Consider the following 27237-nt stretch of genomic DNA (forward strand, 5'->3'; position numbering starts at 1 on the left):
CTTTAAGAAATGAAAACATACAATACAACCTAGGAATAAATAAAAAAGGATTTAATTTAGTGTCATTTCTGTTATGTTTTTGATTTGTGGCCTCGCCTAGTGGCCCATTGTCTGTGAATCCATCCATCATCCATATATCACCCATTGAATATTTAAATATGCTCTATATTTATACGGTAGCACTGATGACTGAATTTTTATCCTGCAGTTTCATATTTCTAAAACAGTAACGAATTCAGAGCATTAGGTAATATTTTAATTGAGATATTTGTTTATTTTCATGATGTGATTGTATTTTTAATGGGAGAACTTATATGAACATTTTAAAAAATAAGAGTAAACACAACTGCAGGGCAGCTTGTGTTTAAAGTCGACTGATGTTGAACCTGAGGTTGTGCATATTATATTTACCTACATATAGGCACGCTGAATGACTGCAAAAATACGCAACATTGTGTGTTTGTCTTTGACAGTGTTTTTGTATTCATGAATCAATTGCCGTGATTTATTTTGAAGACATGAATGCACATTTGACTCTGTGCGTGGTGGAGCATATTGATGTGAAGAATGTTTTCTCATGATTAAACTGTTTTTTACCAAACAATAACTACTGTAATTCTTCATCGCAACAGTTTCCTGTTTGTGTTTATATGGAGTTTTAAAACACCTCAGCATATGGCCGTTTCACAGTCATTCGCCATGTCCTCTGAGCTAGTTTGAGCTTTGTTCATATTGATTGCATTTATAGCATTTGAGTAACACATATCTGTCAGTATTACATCTTTTCTGGTCTGTTTCTCAGGAAAACCTGTTTCATTCACGACCTCTGCAATGCGGCGAAGGTTAATTTGTATGTCTGACCACAACAGTCACATGCAAATCTATTTCCTTTGTACGACTAATTCATCGTTGAACTTTCAAAAGCCCTTCTGTTGTAAAAGCTCTTGGTGGATTTTGGTGATGTTTTGAGAATATTCAGGCACATTGTGCCTCCATTCACATGAGCTTTCCTGAAAGATACAATGGTTACAACAATAGATCTTTGACAAAAAGAAATGCACGCAGGCATTCTCAGCATTTCAGTGTTCAACAGTGACCTCCTGTGGGTGATGAGACATTCAAAAGTGCTTTTAGAGATGTAATCTTTGATTATCAGCTGGTGATAGGTGGTGTGAGGATGAGAGAAAGGTAGCAAATAAATCAGAATGTGTGTGGCATTAATTCAGATGGCATGATGACTGTCTTCAATCAGTTATCATTAACCTGGGGGTCGGGACCCCCAAGGGAAAGAGTTAAAAGATCATCTTTAGCCATGCTAGCAGCGTGGCTCCAGGCACGCCAATGTCAGGCGCCGTCCACCACTTTGGCCCAGACTGAAGTGTCTCAACAGCTCAACAACATCAGATGAACTGCCATCAGATTTTGTGCAGATATTCATGGTGCACAGAGGATGAATCCTACTGACTTTTCCTCTTCCTCTTTTCCATAACTAAATCGCCTAATGCTTGTCTCACGCTTTTGTTTATGACTAAAAACCTGAAAAACTGATGACATTCTTGTCAGCCTACAATGATGCTAATTAGTGACTAGATGGTAAAAAAGAGTAAACATTACACTATGTGATGATCTGTCATTGTGAGCATCTTCACACAGCTGCTAGAACGGCTGTAGACTAACCTTTCTTTGAGTTCTGTTTTTTGCGTGTGATATACCAGACTCTTCCTGGTCAGGTCTCTAACAATCCTTCAAATTAAACATTCAGAGAAGAAAAAGTCAAAACTCGTGTCCATACTAATCTGCGATGAGTTGTTCATAAGGCGACATTGTTTTTTTATTTATTCATTCCTAGATAAATACATGTTTTTTTGCATATCATTTATCAAAATGCTTGTTCTGGTTTTGTTGAAAGCCTTGTAAGTTAGGACACAACTGTATTTTTGGTTATAATGGAAGAATTGTGATGTACATTCTTTTTTTTTTCATGTTGGACAAGTTTTGAAAAACATTTGCTATTAATAACAATAAAGTTCTGTTTTGTGTGTCAAACCTGTGCAACATGGTTTGCTTTTGTATGTCTGCCTCTCCCCACAGATTGAAAAGGAGGATTTAGAGGTTGACGTCTCAATACAAGTGGGACACCCTCCTGTCGGACAGCCAGGTGGGACTTCTTTGACTCGGATTTGACTGAGGGGCAGGCTGGATCAGTTTGAGCGGCAGGGGAAGAAGAGGAGGCGCCGCTGAGCCAGTGAGAGAGTGGTGACCTTCTGTCACATAGCTGAGGCCCAATAATCTCACATCAAAGTCCGAACACCACAGAGACCTGACTGCAGCGGGCCCTCACTCCCTGACTCTGTGGAAAAGAGACGTACTTAATCAGATGAGACATTTAAAGTACACTTTGTAGACAGAGGCGGAGTAAGAGTAAGATGAATGTGATCACCTGTGGAGTTACAGGTACATTATATATATATATTATATTTGGATCTTTGTTCTTCTTTAAATGGCATTGTAAAATAAAAGTAAATAAATAACTAACGTTTTTTATGAAGGCGAAGGTTGTTTCTTTATGTGAGATGTGGCTGAGAGAGCTCCATGTGGGGAAGCTTAGATTCAAGATTACATAAAATAAGTACAAAAATAAAAATACAGGAAAGAGGGCTGTGTTTGGTGAGGTGTGGGGATCATTGCTGAGACATTTAAGGGGTCTGAGGGAGGATCAGCTGTGGGATCAACAACATTAATTTTTGTATTAGAGTCACGGATGACTGTCCCGCCTACCGAGCGCTCCGATTGGCTCCTTTCTAGACCGCTTAAATTTCCTGCTCCCTGATTGGCTGAGAGGCGGAGTGCGCTAACTCGGATGTAGAAACCCTGTGATGGGAACTGACAGTGTGGACAACTTCAGGCTGTAAATCATGACTTTGACTCCGTTTAAGGACAGAAACTGTTTAGAGAGCTGTTGGGGAACTAACTTTAAGCTGTCAGCTGTCACGGCCAGGATGACAAGGGTATGACAAAGACACTTCCTGGATGGTAACTAGCTAACTAGCTGCACTAACATCCGTCTAAACTGATGATGGCGGCGTTTCTGTGCCTGGTCTGTCAGATTAAAAAGAAATGATGGAGAAATCGCTCTGTTTTTTGCTTGACTTCTTGAAGAGGCCAGACTAACATGGACCACCAGGTACAGCAGCTTTGTGTCTCCTCATTTAATCTTTTCGTGGCTGATAGTAGTTTCATTCTGAAGCTATGCTAGCAGGACAAATGCTGATGTATTTGCTACTTTCTAAGGAAACTGTAGTTAGGAGTGACAGGATGAATAGTCTGGCTGCATCTCATAATCCCTGCACACACCTTTTCCCCCAAGTTTTGGACTACACTTCCGGTCAGGCACTTCCGGTCATTGCCTGCTATGGTCAGATTTTGCGGATGTGTCTTGTAACACAACTCGCTGCTATAATTTGAATTAAAAATGCCTTTTGTGGGCTTTAAACTTCTGGAGTTTGCTCAGCTGCAATCACAGCACTTAAATATAATTATGGTCATGTGATGGCAATCAAGATCAATACTCCTGTCTCTAATCAAAACCTATAACAGTGTTTTACTGTCTTGTTTCTATACATTTCAGTGTAATCTTCTGGTGAATCTGGACTGGAGCTGGGCCACAGCGCCTCGCTAAGGGAGAAAGAAACATCAGAGGATTTCACCCACGCCTGGACTGTTTTTGTCTGAGGACCACAGACCGATGACATCCAGCACTTGGTAGAGAAAGATTTCTTCACTTTGCACGAGAGCTAACCCAAGAGAGGTATGATTTTGAGTTTTTTAAAAATGCACACCACTGCACGTTCTTTCGTTTTATGTTTATGGAAGGCAAAATTATTCTTGTGGCTCAATTCATACACAACCACAGTTGACATTGTTTAAAGTGCAGCATTAAAGACATGACGAAATGCAGCATAACACATTTAAAACTCAAAAGGACTGTGCACTGTTTCCCCCTGGAAATGGGTCAAGGGAGGTTGTTAGTTCTGCAGGGAAAGAAAAATTGATTGGCTTTAGTCTCTAGTTCTTTCCTGCACACACCAGCACAAATGTCAGCGTATTGTCACTGTGACATCTACCAGTATTTCATCAAGACATCTGTGCGTCTGCAGTGTGCAAAGAGCCTCCGTACAAAGGAGGAGGAGGAGTCTGGCTCTGAGTATCAAGGTTTACTTCAAGAACAAGATAAAAATATAAGATAAAGAACACAAGAGACAAACAAACAAGACATCTTTGTTTATGAAATTTCAAGAGTGTCTTCATGACTTTTCTCAGCTTTAATCATCCTGCTCTCTACCACTGAACTCATCTCAGGAATGTTAGCTGGAGCGAGAACACAGAGATGAAACAACTGCGTCTGTTTTATTGAGGGTGATGGTTCATTCATTCAGCTTTCATCTTTTGTTGTAAAATATGGAGGCATTGAGAGCTGACTGTGTGTAGGGGAGGGATGCAGAAGTCACCCAAGAAGGTCAGAAATCTGTTGTTTTTTCCAGGGGCAGCCGATAAAGGTGTGTTTCAACTATGACCTATTCCTAAACCCAGAGGATGAACCTCCTGCTGGAGCTGTGAGAAGCTCACCTTCAAAACCCCACCAACAAATTCAGGAGAAAGCTGAAAGCCAGAGGCTGCGACGAGGTCCAGTCCGGACTCCACGATGTCCCTAACAAGGAAACTAAAGACCTCTTCAAGTCTCGCAGGTTGGTCAGCATACCCTGTTATGATCCCTGCATGCAGAAAATCTGATGCAATGACCCAAAATCAACTCTGTAGCACTTTCAGCCCGCTCAGCTTTTTTAATTAGTTTGCTTGAAACATTCTACCAACTTTATTGGTCATTCCAATCAATGCCGTTGATGAATTTTGAAAAGGGTATTGCATATTTGACAATGTGTTTGTTCAAATCAATCAGTCTTCAGAGCTTATTGTCACAGATGTCTAAAATATCTAACGTAAAGCTTCAGTGTGTATGATTTAGAGTGACCCATTAGCAAAAATGGAATATCGTATTCTTAACTATGGTTTCAGTTGAGTATTTATCTCCTGAAATTAAGAGTCGTTGTGTTTCTTTTGCCTTAGAATGAGCCCTTTATATCTACATAAGTAGAGTGCTGGTCCTCTTTCACAGAGTCCACCATGTTGCATCGCTGTATTCCTACAGTAGCCCGGAATGAACAAACACGGGCCTTTACTGTTTTTATGTTGCAGCTTAACAGCTTGAATTTGATGGTGCAAAATGCTTCAGTTGGAAGAAGAAGAAGAAGAAGAGAGAACGGTAAAACCATTTTATGGTGTGACAAATGATTATTTAGCACAAGAAAAAGCTAGGGAGCGTGAATCTGAGTCGGCCACTGTAGCTTTTCTACCTGTGTGGACTGGGAGGGCTGAGGAAAGGGGTATACAGTTGGTTGCAGTCTACATTGTCACCACTAGGTGCCACTAAATCCAACACACTGGCCCTTGAACTCAACTTGAGCAATACAAGGCAAGCAGTGCACAGCCTATTTTATCTGCCTCTTTATTTATATATTTCCCCGGCTTGTCAGTCCAGATTGGCGGCTGATAGCAGGAGCAGTGTGTAAATATTGTAGGCCATTGGAGTGTAGTATCTCTGTTAAAATTGTGAAGTGTTATTGGTTAGACTGGCTTGTCCTTTGTGTACACTAGTCTCCTTTTTCTATTACACAGATAAACATTTAGTGGGCTGTTTTTCTTTTTTATTATTTTTTGTTTGTGGTAAATAATTAGTTTCACACTCACAAAGTAGTCTCTTGTTTATTTTGGGTTTAGTTCACCCTGAGGAAAGCAGTGAATAATTTAATTACAGCACGCACTAAAATGGAGAAGCCAGATTTAGGATCTGGGGAGGACATGATAGATGATGACAGAGCTCGTGTACATTATCAAATGTTTTCTGTCTTCAGGAATCCAGCAAAGAGGGAAGCAGCAGTAGCAGCCAAGAAGCGCCGTGATCAGCCTTGACAGGACTCTGAGACTGAAGCCACCTCGAAGGGGGACGACTGTGGAAGTGGCAAGAGTTGCTGTTTTGACAGAAAGTGCACGTGCAGGCCGAGCCACAACATGACGATCAATGATCATATGCAAAAAGAAGGCATTGAGTAGATGTCAGCGTTCAACTGTCTGCTGAGGAGATTATTTGACCACAAATTATAACCAGTGATACCCAGATGATGGACTGAAATCCAGATACCAAGCATAAGTGGAAGAGCCGAAATTTCTGAAGAAAATGTTTGTGTGCCCGCAGGCTGCCGCCCACTGCTCACCATGTGCCCAAAGAAAGCTGTCTCTTGTTTTCAGCTGCGATCCATTACGCGGTCAAGATCCATGATCCGTTGCAAATATCAAACATGCTTGACTCACTTCAGACGCAGATTTGTAGTACAGTGGGGACGCAGTGCTGCCAGATGTGTATTCATTGACTGCAGCCTGTCCCGGACTGACATAAACCAGTCATGTCTGCAGATGTGCACCGTAAAGCTGCAATATTTCCAAATTATATTTAAAGGATGTTTTATACCAGAGAAGTTCAAAGTCTTGAGTCTCATTTGAATTTTTGAATGATGTGTTTAGGTGAAATTATAGCAGAGTAATGGGGCTTCAAAGAGGCGTATAATTTAGAACATTTCTCACCTCTAGTTTCCAATATATGCTGGGAAACCATATGTCAGAGTGCTACCAAAAGCCAAAGCTCCTCTTCTAATTCATGTTAGAAGTTGTATGCATGTTTTGCGCAAATGGCACCAAAAGGGGAAAAGTAGCAAAGTAAAGTACGCGAGTCTGGCTAGAAGACCATTGTCATTCATTTTCTCATTTTCATGCTTTTAAACAGACAGCATATGTATTTGTACGACTATATTTTCACACTTGATGTTTATTTTTATTGCAAAATTGGCCTTAAATTTATTTAAACTGGATTAAAAAGTCTTAAATTCACTTTGCTGATAAAGGCAAAGACAAGGCTTCACCCATCACACTTTTATTCAGATATGTTTTAACCATATTGTTATCATGTAAAAAGCATGAGAATTATTCTGTATTGTAATATTTATTCTTGTTTTTATTGGTAATAAACTCCACTTGTTAAGTTTGAAGCCACATTTGCTTTTAATTTTACTAAAACAATGTAATGTGTGTCAAACCTGTGCAACATGGTTTGCTTTTGTATGTCTGCCTCTCCCCACAGATTGAAAAGGAGGATTTAAAGGTTGACGTCTCAATAGAAGTGGGACACCCTCCTGTCGGACAGCCAGGTGGGACTTCTTTGACTCGGATTTGACTGAGGGGCAGGCTGGATCAGTTTGAGCGGCAGGGGAAGAAGAGGAGGCGCCGCCGAGCCAGTGAGAGAGTGGTGACCTTCTGTCACATAGCTGAGGCCCAATAATCTCACATCAAAGTCCGAACACCACAGAGACCTGACTGCAGCGGGCCCTCACTCCCTGACTCTGTGGAAAAGAGACGTACTTAATCAGAGGGTTGCTGCTTTCTTTTCAGATGAAACATTTGAATTGGACATTTGAGACAGAGGCTGAGTAAGATCAGTGCAACGATCCCTGGTGTCAAAGGTTATGAAATTCAGATATACACAAGTTTAGTTTCCTTTTATTTTCATGATGCAGAAAATGCTTCTTTGAATCAGGTATGATTCCTTTTCAATTGATGTGTTTCAAAATTAACGCCAGGAGACAAAGGCTCTTGTGCAGGCTACCATGTGTTACTGCTAAAGAGAGGGAAAACAGCTTTTTACATGCTAATTATACAGGAAACCAAATGTTTGCCGTGATAAGTACTCAGATCATTTACTTAAGTATTATCTGTATAAACAAAAATGCACTTATTGTTGTACTCATTACTCAAGTACTCATTATGCATACATAAATGTTCCCTGGCAGTGTAGTATTACAATAACAGATAATTTTTTAGGCATAAACATGGAAGCAGTATGCTAATTTAATACTGTGACTTGTCCGGGTGGAGCTCACTATTTATTATAATGTTAGGTTAGTTAATTTGTCATAATTAATAAACTAATATGTTTTGTGTATTAAAATCTAAATCTGCAAAGTAGTAATAGCTATTATATATATGAGGCTGTAGTTTGTAGTGTAAAAAGCCCTATATCTCCTTGGAAATGTAGTTGAGAGGGAAAAAATTGAACTCTGGTTAGTTACTTTCTTTTCATTAAGTTTATTATGGTTTTATAAGAGTGGCTTCTAAGTTTGGTTCTAAGTTTGTTCATGAAAAGTAGGAGATTGTGTTCTCAGAAAATTTTAATAAAAAAAAAAAAAATCCTTTTCATTAAATATAAGAAGGTTGTGAGACATTTTGAGTTGCATGAATGAGATATAAGCCACATTGTTAATGTTATTGATATTCAATTTATCAGACTAATAGCAATAGTATGAACGTGAAATCCATACAATCGAACCCCGATTAATCAATTAGCATCATGTGCATTTTACAATTGAAACAGAGCTGTAGCCATTGGGACAGGCTGGCTGTCACTCGAGAAAACCACCAGAAAATGCTTTAATTGTATTTGCAGCTCGGTGGTAGCCCCGCCTCCCGGGCGTTTTGATTGGCTCCTTTCAAGAGTGCTTAAAAATCCGGCTCTCCGATTGGCTGAGAGAGCTTTCTGTTTTGGTCGCCTGCCAGCAGCCGTCTGGAAGGGGAGGGGAGCCGTCTGCCTTCCGCTTCTGGGCTGGATTGACACACAATGAGGAGCAGAGGCTGGGGAGACGCTCCGCAAACGCCGCTGTAAATAAATACAACAATCACTGAGGCCAGAGAAACATGGAGAACCAGGTAACAGTGGCTTTTGTGTCTCCTTGCGGAATCTGAACTTTTCACGGAGAAAATGCCAGCAGGCTGCGCGCCGGCAGGGCAGGAATGAATCCTCTGTTCTGCTAGCCAGAAGAAAAAAAAATGCTCCTGCTGCTAATGAACTCGTAGTTGTTTGGCTCTGGAGCTATGCTAGCTGGGCACTCATACATCGGTATTTACCGCTAGCTAGCTTCAGTCTACCACACCGTTCAGCACCGCTGCATAGCTGTAGCCACAACCAGGCACACAAAGAGACTCTCACCTGGTGTTTATTCCGCTGTGGCGTGTTTAAAGCGCACATGCACGCTGTTGGACACCATTAAGACCCATTTGAGTCGAGGTTTTGTGCTGCTAAGCTAAGCTAGTCTACCTATGAGGAGAGTGTCGGCCGCTGGCTAAAGGCTAAGGAGCCGCTACAAGGCGCCGGGGAAAAGATTTGTCCTCTCCAGGTTGGGCTGGAGAGGCGGGGTGGTGTCTCCACTGCCAGCGGCCTGAAACCTCACATGCAGGGCTAATAAACGACCGTGCAACTTCTGCTAATATCTTTGCATTATTTGCCAAGAGTTGGTTAATGTTTAATGCCTGCCTCATTCATGAATGTGGGGTAAAAATGCATGTAGCTTGGTGGAAAAGCTCTGTGGCAAACGTTGAACTTGAATCCAGTAATGACGACCACCCATGCATTGGCTGGTCATTACAAAGCAAAAAGCCCTGAATGTAAAACATGATTTTAATGACTGGTGTGCGCTCCTGCAAGATCATATCTTCACGTTTAATTGTATTGCATGCCTACATTTGCACTGTTCAGATTTATCTTGTCTTCTTAAAAAGCTACATCAATTATTCTGCAGAAAACAGAAAAGCGGGTAAAGCAAATTACATATCTGCTAAGTGTGAGGGAGATATTGCTCCAAAGTAGGTTGCTCTGTGAGTGCCTGAGGCTATTCAGGACTATATTTCAGATGGTTAGGCCACACACACACACACACCCATGGAAAGTGGCTCAGCCACTTTCTTGGAACTAGTCCTCATTCAGCGTTGGACCCTTTGAAGTTTTAACTAGATCTGTGAGTGTTCATCCAGAGGAAGTCTTCTGCTACAGCTTAAAAGAATAGCGGAGCTGCACTTTTGTGATGAATGTCTGCCATGTTACATGTGAAAGACTTGGCTTTTCATTCATACTGCTCAGGTATATGTACAGTTGCTAGTTCATTGTTGCATATAGTTGAAAACAGTGCAGTCTAACACAGCAGCTTTTGTATGAAACATCCTTTCATGAAAGTTATAATGTTCATCTCTGGTTAAAACTGTTTTAGAGAGCAGTTGATTCAACTTTATGGTCATACAGGCTGATCAGTACTCAAAGGGTTTTCCTAATATTTGGTCAACCCTTACTGATATAAATGAACATTATAAATTCCATGAACTTAAGATACAGGGCATGGCCGTTGTCTTATACTGTGTTCGTTTTAGATAGCTGGTCCTTACAAACCCACAGTTGGTCTGTCAGATCCAGAAGAGAGCCGAGATCAGTCTGCAAATGTTGTATTTGAATTTATTTGTTGCAATTACAGCGTCATGACACAGCTGGGTGGCAGCTTGATTAGCCAAACTGCTTTGTGCGTCCTCGTGAAGTAGCATCGTGACTTAGTGCGCTCGTACTGAGATCTTTGTTATTTTCGGAGTTCTGAGATCTCCATGTATGAACACTGCAGTCGGGATGTCATGATGCAGCTTTTCATAATCCCCATCACACTCATTCACACACCCTATTTCCAATACTCGGTTGTTTTCCATGGGTGCTGCAGATAGGCTATTTGTGGCTCCCCTGTGGCTCTCCAGGGCTGACCATTTTCCAATACAAGTAAGCGTTTCATCTCTTTCTGTGTCATCTTTTAGTGTGATGAAGGATTTAGCTGGAACATGCAGCTTCATCAAAACACAGCTGCTGTCACGATTGTTTGTGTGTGTGTGTCCCCTTCTAGGGAAACCGTCTGACTTTTTATTTTAATCGTTTATTAGCTGGATGAGATTACCATGGTCATGAGGGGTGTTATTTACATGTCAGCTGGGAGTTCATTGTTTTCGTGGGAGCCGGCGTGTCTGCCAAAATTTGTATTTCCTCTCAATTGGAGCACTGTGATTTAGAGAGAGAGAGAGAGAGAGAGAGAGCGTGCATGCACCATCTCAGTGTTGGTGGCTTTGTCGCCTTCAATAGAGCATAACTAAATAAATGTGTTCCCACAAGTCATTTGCTCCATCTGATACTAGTAGAACTGAGTCATTGAGAAGCGTATTCATTGTTTTTTAGGTGTTTGTTTGCAGGGTTTCATATTTTGAGGTAGTCTGATGCACTTCAGTTCATGTCCATGTCTGTAGTTTATAGAGCTTAAACAAGTAGTTGAACAGTACAAATTGTATTGTTAAATTAATCGTTTGAGTCATTTTGCTTGTGAAACACAAACATTTGCTTTCACCGACTTCTGAAATTTTGGGTTTTGCTGCTTTTATCTGTTTAATATCAGTTAACATTTAATATATTTGGGTTTTGGACTGTTGGTCAAACAAAGCAAACAATTTAAAGACACCGCCTTGGGCTCTGGTTAATAGTTTTTTGCAATTTTATAGCTAAATCGATTTATAGAGAAAATAATCATTAGCTTAATCAACGGAAACTATCTTTAGTTGTAGCCCTTGTATTTTTTACACAGTTTTAGCTCTAACTATTATTTTAATTATTCATTAATCTGACAATTATTTTCTTGGTTAATTGATAGAAAAAAAAACAATCTTAAAAAAACAAGTCAGTAATGAAAATAGTCGCAGAATAATTATCCATCTCTCAGCGAATCAATTAATCAACTAATTGTTCCATCTCTAATTTTCTCCGCCTCACACTGCTTCTGATTCTGATTATTGGGAGAAATTCTATGTTTTGTTTTTTCCATGATTCGAGTTGATTATTCCCTTTGGTTTCTTATGTGGAGTCGCCGTCTTCCTCTTTGGCTCGTTACCATCCTGATTTTTATGTTGTCCTTATCACATTCCTGATTTCTGCGGAGTCGTCGGAGGGAGGGCGTCGTTGATTATTGAAGGGACTTCACGGCTGCTCGCTGTGGGTGTGGTGAAGTCTGGAGTTTAAGGGCATTACTGCCACAGAATGGCCGGGCAGAGTGCCAGGCAGGGGAGGTGTGTGTGTGTGTGTGTGTGTGTGGGTGTGTGTGTGTGTAAGAGTGAGACGGAGAGTGCCAGACCATCTCATCTCAATCCTGCCCCCCTCCTAATCCCCCCACTCAGTCCCAGCTCACGAGCTGCTCTCCGCCTGGGCCAAATCCCCACATTCTTCAGTCCCCCCCCCAACCCCCCCCGGACATAAAGTGCCTTTCTGTCCCCTCACCCACCCCCTCACCCCCCACCCCTCGATCCCTTCTGCACTCCATCTCCGTAGCCTCTTCACTTGCTATGCCAGTCACCACCAGCACAGTGTCATTTGCTTGTCCCGTCGCTGTTATTGTTCTTGGCAGAGAGAGGTAGCCCAACAATGTGCCCCTCTTCTGGACAAACCTTTTGAGATCTGCCGGCTCGGTCAGCTAATCACTCCCCTTGCACAGGGAGCGTCCCGACACCAGCCCAGCTTTGTGTTTGTCCAGGCGAAGTGTTCAGCCTCTACTCTTGAGTAGAAAGTCCACACACTCAAAATAGAGATTTAGAGGCTTTGTTCAAGGTGGAATCAGAAACCAATGAATAATGACCACTTGGTTTGGTTTAATCTCACCACTAGCTTTGCTCATATTCATTTCTTGAGCAGCTTCAGTTTTCAAGGTGTCTCAGCCACTATAATCTAGAGTGGCGGGGAAAAGGTTTGAAAGGTTTGAGGCATGAAACAAATTATTTTCATGATCAATTAATCTGTAGATTATTTTCTTATAGATGAAATGTAAGAAAACAGTGAAAATGTCCATCACAGCTTCCTGGAGGCCGAAGTGATGTCTTGTCTTGTCGACCAACAGTCCAAACCTAAAGATTTAGATTTTAGATGAGAGATTTAGTTTATTGTTATTATCAACACTAGTTTCAGCTTCTAAATTGTAAGGATATGCTGCTTTTATTCTGTGATTGTGAACTTTGGACTAATGATTGTACCAAATAAGTGATCTGAAGATGTCATCTGTGATTTTCTCAGTTTTTTTCATACATTTTATAGACGAAACAATTAATCAATTTCTCAAGAAGATAATTAACGAGTTATTACAAATTAGGTTAAATTAGGTTTTTTGGGGGGAGGGTTTTTTCCAAATTGAAGATTTAAGGATAGAAGCGTCAGTCGTCATTTTATAAATAAAACTCAATCAATCAATTCAAAATGTAGGATTCAAGAATTCCCACATGAGCAAGCATCAGGCTAAACTCCCCTTTTAACGAGAAGAAACCTCGGACAGAAGCCGGTTCAGAGGTGAGCGGCTTTCTGCCGGGATCTGTGTCGGGTGAGGGTTGGACAGAGATAATAGTTACTTCATCACTGATAATAGGAATATGACTAATAATGAGCAACATGACAACTGTGAATGAGAAATTGACCTGATATGCATGTCAGTTAAACCTGCTTAAATTCAGTTCTGACACATTCAGTTTCAAATAATATGTGATGTCTTATGTTGGTTACACGAGCATAAACTTAAGAGAAGAAAAGCAATTCAGTGATGAGAAAACAAGGAATTCATTCATTCAAAGACTCAACAGAAGAAGAAGAAACATCTCATTGCATTTATTTGACCTTCATCTGCTCACCACAATATGCAGAAAGCGCAGATAAACGGCAGACAAATGTTTCCATTTTAAATCTTTATCACTGTATTCATCTGAATAAATCTGTTGCTTCTCATCCTGCCCTTGTAGTTAACGTATGACCTTTTCCCGCGTGTGTCTTCTCTCGTGTCTACTGGCCGAGTGTAGAGAAATACAGTATCTGACTGTTTTGTTTCTATGTGTTCCCTCTCAGTGCACGGTGCAGGTGAAGCTGGAGTTGGGCCACAGAGCCCAGCTAAGGAAGAAAGTGACATCAGAAGGTTTCACCCACGACTGGATGGTGTTTGTCCGAGGGCCAGAGACCGGCGACATCCAGCACTTTGTAGAGAAGGTCGTCTTCCGCCTGCACGAGAGCTTCCCCAAACCCAAGAGAGGTGAGATCACAATATTTTAACAAAAAACACACACTCTCACTCTCTGCAACACAAGGCTTAGCCATGCGTAGGCATCACAGACCCTTCCCTCGTGAACAGTGCACTAGTGGATGTCACGGTGCAGTGAAATAATCCACATGTAATATCTTCTATTAGATTTCTGGCTCTTTTATAATTTGGTGCACTTGGTACCTGTTTTGTAAATGACTAAACATGTCGGTCAGGTCAGATCTCAGGTGATTTATTAGAGCTGTTCCTGTTTTGTGTTCAAGTGTCACGATCATCTTGATATCAATTTTGTCACCCAGTTTTAGATCATTTTAAGGGCTGATTTAGTCATAATTTGTTTAGTATATGGACGTTTGCTGGTTAAGTCATTGATTTTGGTAGTGTTTAGTTTAAGACTATTCTGTTCTTAGATAATCTAATATAATGTCTTTTTGATATAATTTTGTTAGACTTTAAGGACTATTTCCTTCTTGGAATTAATTTAGTTAATAGATTTGTCTACCCCATCAACTCAGTCATTGTATCAGTATTCAGTCATTCTATTGATAAGAGTAACACCGTGTCCTAACAGCAAGCGAGCATCAGACTATCACGTTGTATCATGTAACATTAGACGCTCTCTGTCCACACTGCATCTGTTTGATATGCACTTCTGTCAGTCATGTAGACAAACCATGTACCAATCAGCTGTGCACAAGAGATCAGACTGGAGATTTAACCACTCAAGTAAAAGATGGGTGACTACTTTGTTCACATGTTTTGTATTGTGCTATATAGACGTTTCTTTATTAGAAACGACATACAGTGTATGCCAACTACAATCAGAAACGTTCAGCTCACTGGCGATCTCTCTCTTCAGCCAGCTGCCGCCCTATTAGGGTTTTAGTAGTTAGGTGAGAAGGTGTCATAGATAACTCTTCACTCCAACTTCACGAATCAATTGTACCTCGTCTGTGTTGAAGCACACTCACTTGCAACAAGAATAAATAGAAACAGGGTATCCGACAAAGTATCAGCTCAAAGCGCGTCCAATAGAAAACAATGTGATCACACTGTCTTGTTGTTCTCAGTTAGGACACACTTTAATATCTCTGTGGTAATTGTGCTTCTGTCTGTCTGCAGTATGCAAGGAGCCTCCGTACAAAGTGGAGGAGTCCGGCTACGCAGGCTTCCTCATGCCAATTGAGGTTTACTTCAAGAACAAGGTGAGATTGTGTGGACATGGTTGGTAAACTGCTGGCTGTAGACAGGCCTCTTTGTGTAGATGTTGTATTTATAGAAAAGAGACTTATAAGCTGTGGAAAAGAAATGAGAAATTGTAGAGTAGAAATTAGAAAGAATAGATTTTAGGAAATTACGGATAGCAATGTGACAGTAAATGTAATTGTTCAGGCTTCAATATGGTTGATTTTTGCATGTTGTTATTAATCTATTCAGGGTTCGTACAAAGCCTTGGAAGTTTGGAAAATGTTTGATTTTAACCATCAGGTTTTCAAGGTTCGAAAAAGGCTTTCAAATATACATCTTGAAAAGTTCTTGATTTTGAACATAATCTTGTGTTTCAACTAAACATTAAATAAGCAAGCATTACATGATCCTAATCAAAGTTAATATGAACATCTGGTAAAATTGACAAATACACTGACTGCTGTGGGTATAAAGTACTTATGGACTTTTTCATAATTGCAGTTTTAGTATAACTATAGCTTGAAGAGTGCTTGAACTTTACTCTTAAAAATCTGTATGATGCCTGCATATTATGAAATATTAACTGAGTACAGTTAATGTGGATATAGTCCTTGTGAACTGCACGGAGACTGACAGAGACCAAGTACAAGTGCTTTACATACACACAAAAATCTGGATTACTGAGAGGAAATCAGATTTTTCCTGTAGGAACCAACCCATGTTTTGGCGTCTTTCCTTTACAAGATGTTTCAGGAAACAGGTTATTGCCCAAAGCCAAGAATAATCAGATTAATTAAGTGCATGTAGATTTATTAAGTGCAGTGCAGTGATGGTTTGAAATTTGAGAGTGGCTTCACTTTGGCCTGCCTTACTAACACACTCTCCAATAGGTCAGACAGGAGTGATTATGTCTCCATTTACCCAATCAGAGTGCACGATTGTGTTAGAGAAACATTACGTTTTTAAGGGGGCATTTCTCTCTTTAAGTGATAGAAATAAAACAAGCACACACTATTGCACTGGTACCTCCATCGGCCATTTAAATGAATGATGAAAGAAAGAAAGAACCACTTTACTCTCATTACAAGATAAGGATGATGCTTAAGAGGTATGTGCACATTAGTGTACCGTCGGCTCCTGCAGTCTTTATAATATTAAACCTCTGGGCTGCACCCACACATGTTACATCCTCTTTATTGTAATTAACTTATACACAACGGACAAATCTATCAAGAAGATGAAGAAAACACTTAGAGGCAAGCGAGAGAAGTGTGAATATTAGCAAACATTAATCCGTCTGTGTTTGTAAGAAGACGTTTTTGTTTATAAAAACCCTCAGGAGCATCGTAAGGCCTTTTCCTCGGCTCTAATTGTCCACTTCTCTGCAGCTTCGCCCAGGAATGTTAGTGGTTTCTTATCAGTGTGCCGGCTCCGGCCACGTCTGTCTGTTTTATTGATTTCCCGGGTGATAGTTCATTCCTTCAGCTTTTATCTTTTGTTGTGAAATATGTAGGTATTGAGAGGTGACTGGATGTAAGGGAAGAATGCAGGAAGGATTAAGAGGTTTTAAACTGTCTTCATCCTGTCATCTTCCTTCAGGAGGAGCCAAAGAAGGTGTTTTTCAACTACGACCTGTTCCTTAATTTGGAGGGCAACCCACCAGTGAACCACCTGCGCTGTGAGAAGCTCACCTTCAACAACCCCACCAAAGAATTCAGGAGAAAGCTGATCAAAGCTGGAGGGGTGAGGCACGCTGGCTGCTTGCCAGGTTCAGATGAGTGACTACAGTCAGTAGCAGATACTAAAGTCAACAATAGCACTACAATAGCAACTACCACGGAAAAATAATATGTATTTTACTTCAAATAGAGTTGCAAAGTTCAAATTTGTTTTCCTGTCTTTCTTCAAACACTATCCTCAAGGTATAAAGGGCAAAAGGCATTCAGTTCATAGACAGCAATTTTATTTATAAAATGCTTTTGTTTCTGGGCTGTTGGTAGATGTTTTACACCTTTAACCAGGGTTTGTCTTGAAAGTTTGAAAACTGCTTGGAGGATCAGAGGATCAGATAAATGTGAAAGTAAAAAAAAAAAAAAAGAGTTCTAATGTAAATAAGTAGATACCCTGTAATGCAAATATGGAGATATTTTCTAATCTAGTCATTTTGCTTACTTACTAAACATTTAATGATAGAAAGCTATCACTAAATCACTAAAAGTGGGATTGCAGCAACACCAAATGTAGAAGGCTGTTTCAGTCAGAAACCATCTGACCTGCAGCTCACTACGTCTAGCTACAGTAATTTGAAATGGGTTAATCCATCTGTCCATTTTATTACAAGTGCAGTTGCAAATTAAACAGATAATAAATTATATTCTACTGTATAAGGTATTAAAAAGATCCTAAAACGTCTTGAACTTAACGGAGAACCTTTGTCAGTGTCACTGCACAAAGAAACACATGATTTTGCACAATGTAGTTATCACATAGGTTTATGTTATGGCCACCAGTTTTAATTATTTCACCTTTGTGTGAGAGATGAAGCGAATTCAAAACTCTTTGTAGTTGAATTTGTGAATGAAACATGTTGCCATGGTTGGTGAATTAAGCCAGAACTGAAATTGAGCCTAAAGGGGAGTTGATCAAAGCTTTACGCTGGGATGTCAGTTTTCTCAACACCAGGTTGCTCATGGAGGTTTCTTACTAAAATGCATAGCATAGCATAGTTGTCATCTCCCTCAAGATTTTTACCCACATAAACCTTTGACCTTTTTCAAAGAAACAAGTATTTTCCCAGTTGTTCTTTTGTACTGATGATTCAGAGTCGCTGATGAGTTTAATGACCACTTGAGCCGTGGAAGCGCTCCAACTGTGAGTCATGTAACATCGCATCACATGAGTGGGACGTCAGGACACCGGGGTGTCCAAAATAGCATTTAGCTCTTTGAAACTATATATGTCGTCAGTCTCAGTAAAAAAAAAAAAAAAAAGCCCTCTACATTAACACTTTACTGTGTATCTATAAAGGTCACCAAAAAACTCTGTAACCTCTTTAATTTCAGGTATTGGTGGTTCCAGAGGGGGCTGAAGCTGTGTCGAGGCCCAGTCCAGACTACCCGATGCTCCCCACCATCCCCCTCTCTGCCTTCTCAGACCCCAAGAAGACCAAGACCTCTCATGTGTCAAAGGTTGGTTACATTTCCAACAAAAAAATACCATCTTAGTTATCTCATTAGCTCTGTCAGCTTTTCTCCTTTGTTTGGAGTATTTAACCAGAAAATGTCACAACTTTATTGATCATTTCAGTCGATTTTTATTGATATTTTTTGAAGAGTATTGGGGTAAATGTCTAAATGAACATCGAATGCCCTTAAGAAAATTATTAAATCTGTCTTGAGTGCAAGCTGACTCAGGCATCTAATCATTTCCAGCTGTTTTTGAGCACATGTATGCAGAATTACTCAGCCGTCTTATCTGCCAGCAGAGGCGACATATCGGGAGAAAACAGGAAGCTGATCCCCCCTTACATTTTCCACTGTTGCCACTGTTTTAGTATCAACCTTTCACAGATTAGTACCGTGGTATGGCCCTCATGTGTGAGTGAAATGAAATGGAGCTGGTTCTTCAGTCCACATTATTGTTGTGGTATGAGTTGGTGTGCGTTGAGCAGATAGAGGACTTGGTTTCATCCAGCTGTGTCCATCAGCTGACAGAAAAAGTCAGTAAGAGCCACCCCAAAAACACACACACACACACACACACACACACATACTCCAATCTTCAAGTCTGTATTGAGTCCTTTTTTTTTTTTTTTTTTTACAGTAAATTACTATAACAAAGCCTGTTATGTACACATCAGGTTTGATAGTGTCTGTTTGAAAACCTGTTTAACTGTTTCCTGATAAGTGGATGAGCAGTGCTGAAATAATCTTCTACCTGTATCACTGTGCCAGGGAGCTCTCTTAAAAGCCACTCCAGTGGATGTTTTTACTGCAAATTTAAATGGTAATAATCTCACCTAATGTTACCCCAGCAATACAACCAATGTAGTCCATGGCCTATCAGCCCGTGTTTGTCCGTCCTGACAACAGGAGTCGTGTGTAAATACTGTCTCTACTGTAGTGTCTCTCTCTTGTTAAACTATGAGGTATATGGTGAGCTAATTGTATATGTGTATATTTGTCGTTGTTTGTTTGGCCTGGATGGGATCAGGGAAAGGCAAATCTCGGTTGTTCGACCACTTTCGTTCAGACTTAAATATCTCAACAACTTTTTGAGGGATTTCCATAAATTTTCGGACAGACATTGATGGTCTCCAGAGGAAGAATCACTCTGGCTTCGTTGATTGTCTGACTTTTCCTCAAGCGGCACCATGAGTTTCATATTTATGGTTGTGAGTGAAATATCTCAACAACTCTTTGATTGGCAAGGATTATTTTTGCGCCCACCAGTGTTCCTCAGGATGAATTATAATAGCATTGTTTCTTAACGTTTCACATAATGCTATTACAATTTCAGTTTGTCCAGTAATTGAGTTTATGGTGAAATACCTGAAAAACGAATGACTTTCCTATTGGGTCAACTGTGATTTTTGTTTAGTGCCAGTTAGCAAATACTAGCATGTTAACACACCAAATTAAGATGATGAATAAGATAATCATTAGTATGTCAGCATGGTTGTTATGAACATGTTGGCTTGCTGACGTAAGCCTCACAGAGCCATTAGCATGGCTGTATATTCTTAGTGCTTAGTGTCATTGGTTTAGTTTGCTATTTCTCTGTTTATATTTATATAGTTCATATCACGACTTAGAAAATTGTTATGTAGGCCGAAGTTCACACCAACCACAGCTCTGACAGTCTGACATCTGGTTCACTGTAAATGTGACAGTACAGACTAGACACACAAAACATTGATGAAGTCTTTGTGTTGCTGAGCCTGTAACTTTTTATGGGGCCGTATGGGTGCTTTCACAGTAGATTGTCAATCACAGCACTGTTGTTTTCTCTCCCCAGGAACCCAGCAAAGAAGGAAGTGGAGGCAGCAGTAAAGGACCCAAACCGCACAAGCTGACCAAGGAGCACCGTGAACGTCCCCGAAAAGACTCTGAGAGCAAAGCCACATCGAAAGGAGACAACGACAGAGACGGAAGCAGCAAGAGTGGCCGCGATCCTTCCTCTTCCTCATCCTCATCTTCAAAAAAGCCGTCAGAGATCAAAGTGAAAGATGAAGTTAAGGTCCTGCCCAAGGCTGCCTTCAAGGAGCCTAAACTCACCCTGAAGGAGTCCAAGATGGAGGGCATGTCCCCTAAAGGAGGGGGGGCTGGGAGCGGAGGGGGTGGTGGGGGAGGAGGTGGGGGAGGACCTGCAGAGTCCAAAGCCCCTGGGAAACGACCCTCCACCGTCGAGTCTCCCAAACCCACCAAGAAGCAGAAGAAGGTCAGCTCAGAAGGGCCAAAGGGGCCGACCGGCGGGGCCTTCACTGGGACTTCTCCTCGTGTCTCCTCCTCGTCTGCAGCCAACCAGCCCTACGCAGAGAAGAAGCCTCCCAAGGAAAAGGGTCGCTGGCCCAAAGGCAAAAATGACACACAGGAGCCGAAGGAGCCCAAGAAACTTCCAGAGTCAGAAGAGTCGAATTCAGAGGACGAAGCATCTTCAAAGTCTGAGGTTTGTCGGCTTTACAGGAGCTTTAATGATTGGTTTAAATATCAGTTATTTTCATTATTGCTTAATTTGCAGATTATTCTCTCGATTAATTGTTTGGTCTAATAAATGTCAGAAAATAGTGAAAATACCCGCTAGTCAGTTTAATGTAACATCTTCAAATTTCTTGTTTTGTTCGACCATCAGTAAATGTGATGATAACTTGAATATCTTTCTTTTGTCTTAGATATAAGAAAGAAAAGCATTAAACCTTCACAAAAGAGAAACTTAAATTGGGCAATGTTTGTGTGAAAAATTACTTGGTTATTAGATTAACAAAATATTTGCAGTCAAAGTGGTTGGTTTTGTCCAGTAATTACACGGTTACATTTATGGAGAGATATGAAAGGTTTTCCCGACTGGACCTAATTTAATTCCAGATCTTGAATGTCTGTTTCCCAAAATACGAACCAGGAAACAGGCGGCACCCTGGAAGTTAAAACCGGCACAATAATCACAAATGTGTTGATCCTGAACTCAGGACTAATTAGCTCATTTCTTTTTTTCTTCTCTTTTTTTCAACTACAGCAGTCGGCGCCTTCAAGTCCTTCTAACTCCAGTTCTAGCTCGGACTCCAGTTCAGATTCAGACTTTGAGCCGGGACAGAAACAGGGGCAAGGTAGAGAGTCCACTCCTCTTGTTTCATCACAGGGACGATCCTCTGGACAATTTTTTTGCAGCGTGTTCAAGTTTAGTCAATATTACAGTGTCTGTGACTCCGTTCTCTGCTCTCAGGCCCCCTTCGATCCATGGTGGAGGAGATCCAGTCAGAGGAGTCGGACGATGACGACAGCAGCTCTGAGGAGGAGACACCCATCAAGACCAACCCCCCCAACCGCGACTCTCGGTCAGTGTCCCTAAAAGGGCCCGTTACGTCTCTAGTAGTCAGTCAAAAACAGTGATCTTAAATCTTAGTTCTGTTGAGATGCGCTCATTGATGGAATACGCTGGCGTAACGCTACTGCTTGAACATGTATTTACCTCAAACTCACTTTGCATCACCTCAAACCCCCTCTTCTCCCTGTCTGCGACAGCATTATGGTGAAAACTTTGCATTTCCAAAACACCACAGTGGGTGATGTTTGCCAAGCTTCCACATAAAAGAAGCTCAAATTTGAAACAAATTTCCAGAGAATCTGCAAAAGAAAATGTAAATTAGTGAACTTTTCCGTTCCATCCACTGTTACGGAAATATTAGTTAAATACATAAAGATTGACAGCTGTCTGTGTTATTTCTCTTGTCAAATTAAAAGAGCGGCAGTCAAACCATAGCAAAAATTAAAATAATGGGGAAAAATGTGATGACAACATGGTTTTTATGTTTCTTTCATCATGATTTATTCACTTGGTCTGTTTCCACTGCACTCTCTTCCATTTGCGTTTGTCGATGCATCAGCTTTTCCACCTCGGCCAAGCATTTTTCTTTTTTTTGTAGAAATTGAAATGGCACATAAATACAGGTGGATGAAACTTTTTGCTTACACACTAGACAATCAGATTATGTATGAAAATTGATATTGTACGACTGATTCTGTTTGATCATCTTGCACAGCGTGACATGGAGTGAACATGAGCGAAGATCAGGCACTTTCACTGATTGATTACCACCTCAACAGTTTTTGTCTCTTCTCAGTATCATGTACTCTTATTGGTTTTTGAATTTTACTCTTTTGCTCCTTCACAAAATGATTTGTGTTGACTTCACTACCAACTCTACATATTCATTGTTATTTGAGATGCACACATCTGAGTAAAGGAGTATGTCAGTATGGTCTGTCTGTCTGTCTGTCTGTCTGTGTGTGATTCACCTCTGACCTAGCCGTGTCCCTCTGTCAGACTCAGCCTGGACAGCGAGAGCGACAGCAGTGACGGCTCGCACAGCCCCAGTCGAGACCCCGCCCCGCCCCCCCAGAAACACAACTCCTCCAATAACAAAGTGAGTCACACAGACTTCATTTTATTTCCTGCTTTCATTGACAGGGATTGAAATAAATACTCAAATCAAACAGTCTGTCAGAGGGGGACCTACTGTTTACTGATTCTGGTTTTACTTATTCTCAACAGTAAGACTGTTTTTAATCATCCAGTATGTGCTCAGCTGTCAACATGATCTTTGGTCAACATGAAGAGGAATTTCTTAAAGTTTAATATTGTGTATCTTAGTGGTTTTGTGAGTAAAATTAACTAAAGAAAGTTTTTTAGAAAGCTGTGTACAAGCAAAACAACCCAAAAACAATGTTAAATACAAAATGAGCTGTCTCTGCTTAAACTAGCATCTTAGACTGTTTGAGTACATGCTGTGCATGCTGACATTTTAATGTCTTGGTTCCCATCAACATGAAATAACAAAGACATTCAGCAAACAGACATGGAAAGTTTAGGGACTGGACCAGGCTTCCACTTACGTGTCCGCTGTATTAACTGTCATGAGTGTCCCAGATAGTTTCTTGGTCTCACATGACTACCTCTGTCTCTCGTCTTTGTGTCCGCTCTCTCCATAATTTCTCTCCTCCCTTCCCTCTTTCTCTGCTCTCTTTTCTGCAGGTTTCAGGCAGAAAGAGTCCAGATTCCTCGTTTCGCTCAGAGAAGGTGTTGAAGAAGGGATACGACAAGGTAGGAAGGGTAAATCAAACTTTTTATGCTTTATCACACACACTTGCATGCAGTGTTTTGCTCACATTTAATGAGTGTATTAATGAATTCAAGATGGAGTGATGGCCAGTAAATTGATCCAGATGTGCAGACAGACTCTGCCCTATGAACCCTTGAAAAGAAATCTTTCTTCTTTGTAACAAGATCATTTACAAGATTAAACTCTGCTTCACTGACTCAATATCTCCCCCTCACATTAAAACATATGGCCCGGTTATCCGTTTTCTTTTTTTTTTTGTGACATAAGGTATAAAGGTTGACTGCCACGCTGATTAAATTCAAAGGGTGACTTCAGGATGTAGTTTTTAACTAGCACAATGCAGCAGAAACATGCTCAGCTCTTGGTGGGCATTTGCCGCCTCGCTTGAGTGACAAATGCGTTTTACACAGTCAGTAAACATCACTTCACCCTCATCCCTGATTCTTCCATCTATGGCCTCAAATCCGCTGCTAATTGTTAATGACAGATATTTCATTTTTTCCAGAAAACAGCCCCATGACAAATTGCTTTTCTTGAGTTTTATTTTAAAACACTACACTGACCATGTTCTCTCCTCTCTGTAACCTCCTATGAAAACGCTGCAGGCCTACACAGAAGAATTAGTGGACCTCCATCGCAGACTGATGGCTTTAAGGGAGCGTAACGTCCTACAGCAGGTGTGTGTTCACGCCTCCAGTTTTGCTTGATACTGTTGATCATTTTGATAAACATGCATTGGCACCATTTCATCTGTGTAATATGAACATAAAACAGTGAGTTGTATTTTTAAAAAGTGGTGAGCCATGTAAAGTAACTCCTTTTTATAAATTGTTGAGTTTTTTTCAAAGAATGATCTAATCTGAAGTGACAACACGGTTGCTGTAAATGATGATAATTGATCGATCCTCTCTCTCTTCGGTCAGATTGTCAACCTGATCGAGGAGACAGGCCACTTTAACGTGACCAACACCACCTTTGACTTTGACCTCTTTTCACTGGACGAGTCCACCGTCCGCAAACTACAGAGCTACCTGGAGGCGACGGCCACGTGACAGGAAGTGGAAACCGGCGTAGGGAGACCGGCGTGTGGATGGCGGTGGAGGAGGTAGACTCGCCACCACGTCTCCTCTTCCAGGAGGGGACGAGCAGCCACATCTGTCGCAGCTGTCTCACAGGCCTGACTGAACCATTGAACAACTACCACACAAACAGAAACACGCGAACAAACACAAGCACACATGAAGACACACCACCTTCACGTGACGCTGAGGAGGACACTGAAGGAGGAAGAGGAGGAGGTGTGGGAAAGGAGCGGAGGAGTGGAGTAGCTGAACTCCATCTACAGTCAGGATTTTCACTACACATCTCTTTTTTTTTGAGTCTGTGCAGAGCTGTGGAATGCACCCCACACCTCCTTCTTCACCCTCTTGCACTCATATTGCTCCCGCCTTTGCAAAGCCAATACTTCCCCTCCTCTTCCTCCTCCTCCCCCTCCTCCTCCTCCTCCTCCCCCCCCCTTCACACGCACACTCCTTACTCGGCAGAACACTCCAGTTCCCTTCCCCCTGCTGTCAGCTGGAGCTCATTTCTCTCCCGACATACTCTTGAGTTTTGTGTGTGTGTGTTTTGACTGTGTATGTGTGTTTTGACTGTGTGTGTGTGTGTGTGTGTGTGTGTGTGTGTGTTCATGCGAGCGCTGCTGAGGTTTAAGAGGAGATGTTGTCTTTGTGGTTACTGACTTGTCTTTGTTCTTGAAGCTAGAGCACAAACAACAGCCGTTTCCCTCCTTTCACACACACACACACACACACATACGACAAACAAATACAAATTCAGGTAATACTTAATTTCACCCCTTCTTTATCATTGTTAAGCAGTATGTAAACATTAACTTAATGACTTATAACACTCTGTAATGTAGTTGTAAGCAGATGTATGCTGTATTTTTAGTGTATTTGTCAACTATAATCCCTCCTGTGGGCAAACATAAATGAAAGCTGGTGTATAAACAGATGATGAATGATAACATTTAACAATTACAGTTGTAATAATGTAAAATCCATATTTATAGGAGTGGGTGCACTGAAAACTGTGTGTACATGTACTTAGAACTACATTATAGAGCGTTATAAACATTTATTAAACGTCAATAGTGCTTAGAAATGCTAAACAGGGGGTTTGAGTAAGGTGATTCCCAGATTCATGCACATGTCTCCCAGGTCCTTATATTTAACACTGTACATGACGACACTGAGACGTGTGTGTCCGTGTTTTGGATGAGGTTTCTCTGTTGTCTGAACATTTGAAAACACATGTTCTGTTCTCTTGAGTTTCCCCTCTACTTCCTGGCACTGAAAGCTGAGCCTTGACTTCCTACCAACAGCTCGCTCACCCCCCCCCCCCCCCCCCCCCCCCCCCCCCTTCACCCCCATCCTCTTCCCAATGAAGCCCCCTCACTCCATCCCTCCCCTCCACCCTCATACTCCTCCCTTATTCCCATATTGGTGTGCATGAAAGGGCTCGACTGCTCGCGGCCAGAGCAGTGGAGAATCACTCCTGAATTGCCTTCTAAGTGGTGGGCTAGGGTAGGATAGGGTGGGGGGTTTAAAAAAAGCCGTGAAAAAGTAGCCATACTTGTCTCCCAGAATCCAAAAATAAGGAAAAAAAAAAAATAGGGGCCACGCTTTTTTACATTTTATTTTTCTACAAGTGCATTTTGTGTATTTATTCCCAGATTGCGGTTAAAATAACCTGTGAGCTATGAATGTATATCGCTTTTACTTTTCTACGGCTAGCAACAGCCCCACTCTAGTGCCTTTTTCTGCGACTTGCAGTGTGAGGGGGGGTGTGCGCTCTGTTAGCCATGGTCACACAGATTGAAACCCCCCCGCCTCCCCACCCCCCATTCCCCACCGCCCAAATACCCTCTTCGGGGAAACAAGTGTTAATAATAGGGATACCTGAATATTCAGTATTGTCTTAATGGCTTCCATCCCTGCTACTCCTCTACCAGTGTCTTTGTTGGCTGTTGTCATTTTATCAGCGATGTTTCTGTTAATGAACCCTCTAGAAGTTTTAAGACCACTAATTTCCTCTCTCTCGGTGGTCCTGTCGTTATGTTCCTGCGATCTGACATTAGGTTCAGTGTTTTAAAGAGGAAGCGTCAGGTGGCTGTGTGGTAGTCAATCACATTAATTAGCTCTAGTAACAGTTGCCTCAGCTGTGTTTCGTGAGACGGTTGTCGTCGAGTAGGGTCGGGGTTCCCTCTTCAAACGGTGTGAAGTATGTGAGTAACGGTGGAGCATTTGATACCAAGTTACGAGGCACTTGAAGAGCATCAACAAAGGGCATGTGGGCAGGAAACATAAGCTAAACAAAACACTCCTTGTGTTTTCCCTCCCTGAATATTTGACATGTATTTCTCAGAGGCCTGCATCATGAAGCAAGATTAGCTGGTTAGACCGATAACTTTGAGCTAAGCTGACCAGTCTCGCGAAGCTGGCTCACTTTAACCGATGTCGATCTCTAAACCTTTGCTGCTTGTTTAAACCTGTGAACAATTAGAAATAATGAGCACAAAGCAACATCGGTAGATTCTCTAGGCTTTACGTTTTAACTGTGCCAAACCACATCTCATTT

At 41.2% G+C, this 27237-nt stretch overlaps 1 protein-coding gene and 1 long non-coding RNA gene across 2 annotated transcripts; both read left to right on the plus strand.

Moving 5' to 3' along the window:
• The first annotated feature begins 3643 nt into the window (after positions 1–3643).
• LOC139203131 (uncharacterized) lies at positions 3644–7137 on the plus strand. Its single transcript, XR_011584372.1, has 3 exons — positions 3644–3808; positions 4542–4745; positions 5978–7137. It is a non-coding gene; the product is annotated as an uncharacterized lncRNA (long non-coding RNA).
• A 1646-nt stretch (positions 7138–8783) lies between these two features.
• Positions 8784–24825, plus strand: mllt1a (MLLT1 super elongation complex subunit a). Its single transcript, XM_070832670.1, has 12 exons — positions 8784–8868; positions 13886–14066; positions 15198–15280; positions 16863–17006; positions 18326–18451; positions 20280–20930; positions 21498–21585; positions 21702–21813; positions 22803–22902; positions 23511–23579; positions 24204–24275; positions 24522–24825. Exons 1-12 carry the CDS (start codon positions 8857–8859, stop codon positions 24648–24650), a joined length of 1767 nt encoding a protein of 588 aa, XP_070688771.1. The 5' UTR covers positions 8784–8856; the 3' UTR covers positions 24651–24825.
• Positions 24826–27237: the final 2412 nt, after the last annotated feature.

Source organism: Pempheris klunzingeri, chromosome 6, assembly GCF_042242105.1.
Source record: "Pempheris klunzingeri isolate RE-2024b chromosome 6, fPemKlu1.hap1, whole genome shotgun sequence".
Lineage (NCBI taxonomy): Eukaryota > Metazoa > Chordata > Actinopteri > Acropomatiformes > Pempheridae > Pempheris > Pempheris klunzingeri.